This window comes from Arachis ipaensis, unplaced genomic scaffold (genome assembly GCF_000816755.2).
Source record: "Arachis ipaensis cultivar K30076 unplaced genomic scaffold, Araip1.1 Aipa322, whole genome shotgun sequence".
NCBI lineage: Eukaryota > Viridiplantae > Streptophyta > Magnoliopsida > Fabales > Fabaceae > Arachis > Arachis ipaensis.
The window spans coordinates 105,914-114,641 of record NW_015496054.1 but is presented as its reverse complement, the minus strand read 5'-3'; the positions used below and the strand labels follow the sequence as shown (position 1 = coordinate 114,641).

Sequence of the window (8,728 nt, the reverse complement as noted above, 5' to 3'; positions counted from 1 at the left end):
TAATTTAATATATAAACACAATTTTAAATCAACATTTAAATAAAAAAAATAATATATGAATTAAAAAAAACAGAGAACTAAATAGATCTGACAACGAGAAAGAGAGGCGGAGGAATTGTAGAAGAGAACCGGAGGCGAAATTGGAAGAGCAATATTCCCTGAGACTTCATGTGAAGAGAGAGAGTATAAGAAGAAAGAAAGATCCAGAGCAATGTGACATAAGTTAATGAAATATTCATCATTCATCATTCAGTAACAATGTGTGCCAAAGACATCGGTTTGGTTGATAAGTATACAAGTTAAATACATGGCGCAATTGGCAAAGACCAAACATGATTTCTATGAGTTAAATGTTCATCTGTCTTTTGGTTTTAAGCTTTATTTATATAATTTTTTTATTTAAAAAAACACTTCTTGGTAGAATTTTTGCTGCTTGTAAGTTTTAAATATATCCTCAGAAAGGGGTCTATAGAATACAGAATTGAAAAAGTCCCAACATTCCCAGTCTACTTCAAAGATGCCAGTGCAGATGCAACATTTCGTGATATTCGCTCATGTATTGGCTCCTGCAAAAGGAAATGGAGTTATATTCCTATGACTTTATCAGATAATAGATAGCCAAAATGAAATGTTGAAACATATGGATTACCTCAGACGACAGCACCTCAAACTTTGATCTTGTTATAGTCTCATACAAGAAAATGTATCTGTCCAACAGAATTAGTATAACGACAAGATTACACGCAACCGGTTAATTAAACAATTAATATTGCTTAAATTAGATTCCGAAAAGTTAGAGAGAGAATTTGAGGATTTAAAGGTGATTTTTGGACTTAGTGGATTTTTCTGAGTCAGAAAATGTGTCTTCTACGAAAAATCGTAAAAAATTGCGAACCAACAGTTGAACCGGTTGAACCGGTTCAACTTTGCCCGGTATTGCATGAGAAAAAGTGAAAACCGTAAAAAACCTTAGAAAAACATTAGAAATGGAAAACCAGGCATTAATTTTAAAGGTTTGGTCCGAAGTTGGGCCAAACGGGCTAAAAACGCTAACGGGTTGGACCGGAACCAAGTTGGGCCCAAGCCCGACATATATAAGTCCTTTAAGTGAACCCTTTTCAGCCATAAACCACTCACACAACATAAACACCAGCTGCATGAGAAGAGAGAAAAGAGAAGGGGGAAAACACTATTCACTTCTCACTTCAAGTCGCGATATCTCGAGCTACGGTGCTCCAATTCGCGTGCCGTCAGCGGCTACGCGAAGCTCTTGCCGAGCCCGTCATTTCTATCTAGGCCATGTGTAAGTTTCTCGAGATTATCTGCCCAGTTTTCGTGCCCTTGTGAAATTCGAATTTTTTGGTTTGGTTTTGAGTGAAATCTTGTGTTTTGGATGTTTAGGTTTGCTCTAAGCCTTGCTTAGCATTGGGTTTTGACATCCAAATCTGTTGGAATAGGTAAGAGTCATTAAACCCTTGTGAATTTATATTTAATTGGAACCCTAGGTTGATTGAGGTGATTTATATGTATATAGTTTGATTATTGTGGCTTTGGGAGCTTTTGGAACTTAATTGTGCTTATTGGAGTGGAAGTGAAAGTTTGGATTTTGGTTGAAAGCTCTCTAGTGCTCAATTTTGAGTTTTGGACATATAGGGGATCGACCAAGGTATGGTTTCGGTTTCCTCTATGTAGTATATAATATTCATGGACACTTAGGCTAGTGACCCATAGGATAGGACTGGATTTGAATGGTTGATGAGTTGTTGGATGCTATTGTATGATGATGTATGATAAAATGATGATTTTTGAGTTTGATATTGATAATTGATAGTGGTATGATGAGGATGAATGATTTGTGAAGTTGGAGAGTGAATTATGTTGATAAATGTGATATTGATGTTAATTGATTGGGAATATATTAATGAGGTTTGATTATATGTGATATATCAATATGGAGATTGAGGACGAGGTAAAGTGAAGAAATATGTGGTAAGCTTGGTGTAATATGCCATAGGGTGTTGATTTTGATGAGAATTGGAGTTTGGAATGGTTTGGTTTGGTCTTGGTTGTGTTTTATAAAGGAATTGTGGAAATTATGATTTTGGGTAAAAGTTAGTTTTTGATGAACTTTGTTCGATCATAACTTTTGCCTCGGTTTTCAAAATTGATTGAAAATTATTTAGAATTAAAGATCTTTGAAAACCCTTTAAATCGATATAAAGTTTGTGAAAATTAGAATTTTGAAGAGAAAGTTATGATCATTCAAAGTTGGTGTTAAAAATCTGAAATTCTGCAAAGTTGCATAATTTCATGATTTCTGATATGTGCGAGCGCACACTCTCGTGCGGACGCACACCCTGCGAAAAATTTTGATTTGTGCGGACACCAAGGTTGCGAAAACCGAACCGGTCAATAAACCGGTAGAGTAACCGGTTCAGCGGTCCAGTGGTCTGACCGTGGTCCAACCGGGGTTCAACCGGTTTAGTTAAATATAAAATAAAATTATAAAAAATTAATATATAATTTTCAATATTTAAATTTGATAAATTTTAAACAAAAATCACACAGTATAAATTACATTTAACAAAATAAATCTTCAGCCATAAAAAATATTCTTTCAAATTTTTTAGACATTCTTATGAAGTACATTATCTCAAAAAAAAAAAAAACTTCCTATAGTTATTGGCATCAATGTTTAGTCCATGCCAACATTGTTCCAAGCAGGTACTTCATGGCTGCAAAACCACCACAGCTCCAATCTCAGTTGACAACAAAACCTCCACAGCTATATTTCAATACAAAAGCATCTCAAACACTGATCCATTCTCTTCTTCAACTTCAACATGCAAATAATAACCTCAGATCCTCAGCAAACAATAGCATCAGCAACAAACTCATGAATAAATAACAAATAAATCAGAAACAACAAATAACAAATAAATCAGAAACAACTCAAAAAATCAAAATAAATGAAAATCATGAATCCATCAAACAAATAAATCAGAAAATCATGAATAGAAAATAAAAGATAACACATAAATCCATTCCAGCGAACAATAAACCAGCAAGCAGAGGAGGAAGGCGAAACTGCGAACAGAGGAGGCGAGGCTTACCGACGACGAGGATGAAGGCGAGCAACGGTGACAACAGAGGAAGCGACATCGGCGAACACAGAGAAGGTGAGCTCGGCGATGACAAGGACGTGATGGGGGATGGGAAACAGAATCAGGGAGTGTTAGAGACTCAGACTTGAGACCTGAGAGGGTTGAAGGCTTGAATCAGAGGAGAAGAAACCCGAAAACTGAGAACTGAGATCTGAGACCTGAGAGGGTTGAAGCAGAGACTAAGAAATGACACACGGCGACGGCGAGGAGCAGCGAAGCGGCGCGACCCACGGCGAGGAGCAGCGAAGCGGCGCGACTCACGACGACAAAGCGAGCTCGGACAGAGAGGGCGACAAGTAGAGAAGGGGTCGGCAATGAGTTTAAGCTCTGAAATGGGATGGTGGGTGGTGGCTATTCTTGGAATTCGAAGAGAGGAGAGGATTATGGGTGGGACTAGGGTTTTCTGGTGGGTATGAGTGAGAGAGAGAGACAGAAAGGGGTGGGGTGGGGATTGGGGCCTTTTTGGCCTTTCTTTCGTTGTTTTTTTTTTCTCACCTTCAAAACGACGCTATTTAATAGTTTGGTTTTCAAAAAAAACCGCCAAAAAACCGGACGGTTCTCCCGGTTCATCGGTTAACCACCGGTTCGACCAGTTTTTTCACCGGTTTTTTGTCAGGCGGTTTCTGACCTTACTCGGACCGGTTAGGTGACCGGTTTCCAGTTTTTCCAGTTGAACCAGCCGGTCCGGTTCGGTTTTCAAAACCATGGCGGACACACACACCTGTGCGCACGCACAGGCAGGGAAGTGCGTTCTGTTTGCAGCGCTAGCACAGCTTGTGCGCGCGCATATCTAAAGAATAATTTCAACTTGTGCGGACGCACACGTCGGAAAGGCCAACCTGTTGGGGGCGCTGGCACAGGTTGTACGAGTGAACAGACCTTTTTATTTTTGACACCTGTGCGTACGCACACCCCTGTGCGTACGCATACTTTTAAAAATTTTCTGGGCGTGCGCACGCACAGGCCCCTGTGCGGCCGCACACGTCCTATTTCTCAAATTTTTCTTATTTTTCAACTATTCTACCTTCCTAACAAGGTTGTAAGCCTCTATAACACCATTTTAGGACTTTTGGGCCTAGTTTTGAGTAATAGAACATGGGATATAACTTAAGGATTCTAGTACATGATGTTATAATAAATTAGAAAATGGAGGCCTAGGTTTTTGGCGTGCTGAGAATGGTTTGACGTTAGGTGAAGGATGATTGATGTATGAGATGAGGAATGATAAACTTTTGATATTTGGAAACTGAGTTATGAATGGACAGTGGTTGAGATGAGTCGAGGACTCGGATTGAGATAATGGATCTCTGTATACTGAAAATGTTTTTTTGAAAACCACTGAAATATTGTTTTTACTAAGATTATGAGATGCTATGCGCCCGGCAGGGACGGTGGTTAATCCCGCCTGTTGAGGTAGCGGCGGCGGCGTAAGAACGGTGGTTAATCCCGCTTACGTTGAGATGTGAGGTCTGAGGTAAGAGTATCCCGCTCGCATCCCTTCGGATCAATAGAGCGTGCAGGCGCAAAACCCTGGACAATGATCCGAGCACTATATCTCGGGGGTTCTCATTGATAATTCCGAAGGGCGACGTCTCCATGGAGATGTGTCGGGTTGGCAGTTGAACCGACAATGTGATATCACAGCCAGTAGGGCAGGCATTCATCATATGCATTTTCTATCTGTTTGTTTGCTTTGCCAACTTGTAATTGTATGCCTAATTGAATAATATGCCTATTTGCTTAGTTGATCTACTTACTTCGTATGCTTTTACTTGTAAATTACTTGCATTGTTATTAATTGTGCTTTCTACTGGGATTGAGGAGGTTCGGAAGGCGGTGGCGATGGGATCGCATGGAGGATAGGTTGGTGAAGGCTGTGGGATAGTGGTGTTTGGTTAGTGTAGAAATCCCCTAAGATGAATTACGCGGTTTATTTAAGTTAATGTTGTTATATTATGTTTATTTGTTTTAGAATGCTTAAGTTTGAATCTTGTTTTATATCCTACATCACTAGGCACTGTTACCATACTGAGAACCTCCAGTTCTCATACCATATCTTTGTTGTATTTTTCAGATGTAGGTCGCAACCCACCTCGGTGAGTTGCTTTAGATGGTGACAGAAGCGGAGGATCTTGGATTCTTTTGGAGTCCTTTTGGTTTATCTTGTTTATACATCTCTCTTTTGTATTTTGTCTTTGCCTAGAGGCTTATTTTAGGAGAGAAAAACTTGTATAAGCTGTTTTCACTGTATGGTTTTGTATACCTGTATATGGCTAGTCGGCTTAAACTCCACGAGTCGAGGCTAGTTTCCTATGATATTATATACTTATATTTTGTTGTATCTTATCTGTTTCTTGTGCCTTAAGCTAGTAGTTTCGTTAGTGCATTTTGCGCTTTTCAAATCCAAAATTTGAGCTATATCCTTCATCGGGCTTCTAGATTATACTATTCTTTCTATATATATAATATGTATGAGCTTTGAACTATCGTAATCTTTGATTAACCTTTACTTTACGATGCGAGGTAAAGCTTAGGCTAATTAGGGTGTTACATTTAGTGGTATCAGAGTAGTTCGTCCTTGTGAGCCTGAGGGATAGACTGATTGTGCTTCATTGCATACTCTGCATGTCTTTTCTTTGATGCTATTAGGTTATCTGTTTGATATTGCATAGCATGCTTGTTTATGAGTGCCTGTTTGGGATAATTGAAGCACTAGGCTTTTGATATTGAGACTGATCACCTTGATATCGATTGTTTGGTGTAGACAGGAACCCTACATGGCTACTCGCGGACGAGGTCGAACACGTACACGAGAAAGTATAAATGAGCAACCGGCTAACAACCATGCCGAATTCATGGCGGCAATGGCGAATCTCGCAAATACCATGGAAGCTAATGCTGCTGCGACTCTGCAAGCTGTGTAGAGGTTAGGCCAACCGGCGGGGAATGGCAATGGAAACGGAGAAGGAAATGCCAATGATAATGCTGAGGGAAATGATGATAACACGGGAGGATTTCCGATGACCTTGGTGACGTTCCTTAAGGTTCATCCGCCCACTTTCCGAGGATCCACTAATCCTACTGAAGCGGATCACTGGTTTCAGGCTATGGAGCGTGCTTTACAGGCGCAGCATGTTTCCCTCAATCAGTATGTCGAGTTTGCCGCTTATCAGCTAGCGGGAGAGTACCAGCCCTGGTAGCAAGCAGAGTGTCGCTTGCTACTACTTCAAAATGCTGACATTCCATGGGAGGTATTCCAAGCGGCCTTCTATAAGAAGTATTTCCCTGAGTCTGCAAGGAAAGCAAAGGAGATAGAACTGATGCAACTGAAGCAAGGTTCCATGTCTGTGGCAGATTACTCCAACAAGTTTGAGGAACTCTGTAGGTTTTCTAGGGTATGTCAAGGTGCCCCGGAGACTTACGAGAGCTGGAAGTGCATTAAGTACCAGAGAGGTTTAAGGGATAGCATTATGACTGCTGTGGCGCCCATGGAGATCCGTGTCTTCTCCGACGTAGTGAACAAGGCGAGAGTGGCGGAAGAATATGCCAAGACCGTGTCGGCATCCAAGGACACTCATGGAGGGATCTCTAGTCGAGGGTGTGACAAGTATTTCCATCCTAGAGGTCAAAGCTTCAAAAGAGGAGGATATGCACCTCAAGGTCAAGGAGGTTTCAGGAAGAACACTCAGACTCAGTTTCAGTATGCTAAGGGGAGAGGAAATCAGAGTAAAAATTCTATGGATTTGACTTGTGTACGTTGTAGGCATTTCCATCCTTATGACTCATGCAAAATTGGTTTAGGTGGTTGCTTCAGTTGTGGGTTGCCTGGCCACATTGCGAGGGATTGCATTCGTGGGAGGAACCAGAATGCGGGCCAGAATTAACATCAAGGTCGAGTCTTTGCTGTGAATGCCAAGGATGCTTCTAAGGCGAATCCATTGATGAGAGGTATATGTTTAATTGGTGACAAATCCTTAGTTGCATTGTATGATACTGGAGCTTCGCATTCATTTATTTCGTTTGCTAAAGTTGAGGAATTAGGTTTGAAAATGTCAGAGTTACCTTTTGATCTGCATGTACATACTCCGCATCAGACAGTTATGACTAGATTAGGTTGTAGACAAGTAGGTTTCAAGCTTGAGGGTAGAGATTTTGTGCATGATTTGATCTGTTTACCAATGGTGGGGCTAGAAATGATTTTGGGGTTTGATTGGTTGTCGAAGAATCGGGTTTTGTTGGATTGTTTTGAACGGACAATTCGGTTTATGCTGGACGGAGAAAATGGAGCGGTGGTAGCTGCGGGATATTACCTGAACTCCATAATGGTGCATTGTAGTGGGAAGGAGTGTCAGGGCTATATTCTGTTGGCTGCTAATGCGTTGGGTGATGCTCAGAACTTGGATCAGATACCGGTGGTTAGAAATTTTCCTGAGGTATTCCCGGAAGATATCCCTGAGTTTCCACCTCAAAGGGAAATTGAATTTGTGATTGAATTGGTGCCGGGAGCCGGGCCAATATCAATTGCGCTGTATAAAATAGCTCCGATAGAGTTGGCAGAGTTAAAAACTCAGTTAGAAGAGCTTCTGAACAAGAGGTTCATTCGACCGAGTGTATCACCATGGGGAGCGCCAGTTTTATTGGTAAAGAAGAAGGATGAAGGAATGCGCTTGTGCATGGATTACTGACAGTTAAACAAAGTGACCGTGAAGAACAAGTACCCGCTGCCAAGGATAGATGACTTGATGGATCAATTGCAAGGAGCTGGAGTGTTTTCCAAGATCGATTTGAGATCCGGTTACCATCAGATAAGGGTGAAGGAGGATGATATTCCTAAGACTGCATTTAGAACACGCTATGGACACTACGAGTTTGCGGTAATGTCCTTTGGGTTAACGAATGCACCTGCTATTTTCCTTTTTGGACAAATTCGTGGTGGTTTTCATAGATGACATCTTGGTATACTCTAAGACGGCAAAGGAGCATGAGGAACACTTGAGGATTGTGTTGTAATTCTTAAAGGAGCGGAAGTTGTACGCTAAGTTGTCAAAGTGCGAGTTTTGGAAGGAAGAAGTAAAGTTTTTAGGCCACGTGGTGAGCAAATGAGGAATAGCTATAGATCCTTCTAAGGTAGAAGCGGTGATGGAATGGGAAAGACCAACGACTGTGACGGAAGTCAGGAGCTTTTTGGGTTTAGCCGGATATTACCGAAGATTTATCGAAGGATTTTCCCGGATTGTGCTACCAATGACGAAATTAACAAGGAAAAAGGTGCCATTTGTGTGGAGGTTGGAGTGTGAAGAGACTTTTCAAACTTTGAAGCAGAAGTTAACTTCAGCGCCAGTTTTGATTTTGCCAGAACCGCATGAACCATTCAAAGTATCTTGTGATGCATCACTGAAAGGTTTGGGTTGCGTGTTGATGCAACATCGGAATGTGGTGGCTTACGCATCGCGTCAGCTGAGACCGCATGAGGTGAATTACCCCACTCATGACTTGGAATTAGCGGCGATTGTGTTTGCATTGAAGATTTGGAGACACCACTTGTATGGAGTGAGGTTTAACGT

General features: G+C 41.2%; 1 protein-coding gene and 1 long non-coding RNA gene across 2 annotated transcripts; one reads left to right on the top strand and one right to left on the bottom strand.

The window, feature by feature from the left end:
- Positions 1-200: 200 nt before the first annotated feature.
- Positions 201-757, bottom strand: LOC107624687. The gene is made up of 2 exons (XR_001616938.2): positions 650-757; positions 201-566 (listed from the first exon to the last, which is right to left on the bottom strand). It is a non-coding gene; the product is annotated as an uncharacterized LOC107624687 (long non-coding RNA).
- A 2,593-nt stretch (positions 758-3,350) lies between these two features.
- Positions 3,351-7,048, top strand: LOC110268588. The gene is made up of 4 exons (XM_021115103.1): positions 3,351-3,460; positions 5,929-6,040; positions 6,089-6,360; positions 6,463-7,048. Exons 1-4 carry the CDS (start codon positions 3,351-3,353, stop codon positions 7,046-7,048), a joined length of 1,080 nt encoding a protein of 359 aa, XP_020970762.1.
- The last annotated feature ends 1,680 nt before the right edge of the window (positions 7,049-8,728 follow it).

Excerpts from the sequence above, each read along its gene's own strand:
- LOC110268588 (XM_021115103.1), top strand. The coding sequence starts at position 3,351 with ATGACACACGGCGACGGCGAGGAGCAGCGAAGCGGCGCGACCCACGGC. Across the intron at positions 6,041-6,088 it reads TGGCGGCAATGGCGAATCTC|AGGTTAGGCCAACCGGCGGG; the intron begins GCAAATACCATG and ends CAAGCTGTGTAG. Across the intron at positions 6,361-6,462 it reads GCGGGAGAGTACCAGCCCTG|GAAAGCAAAGGAGATAGAAC; the intron begins GTAGCAAGCAGA and ends TGAGTCTGCAAG.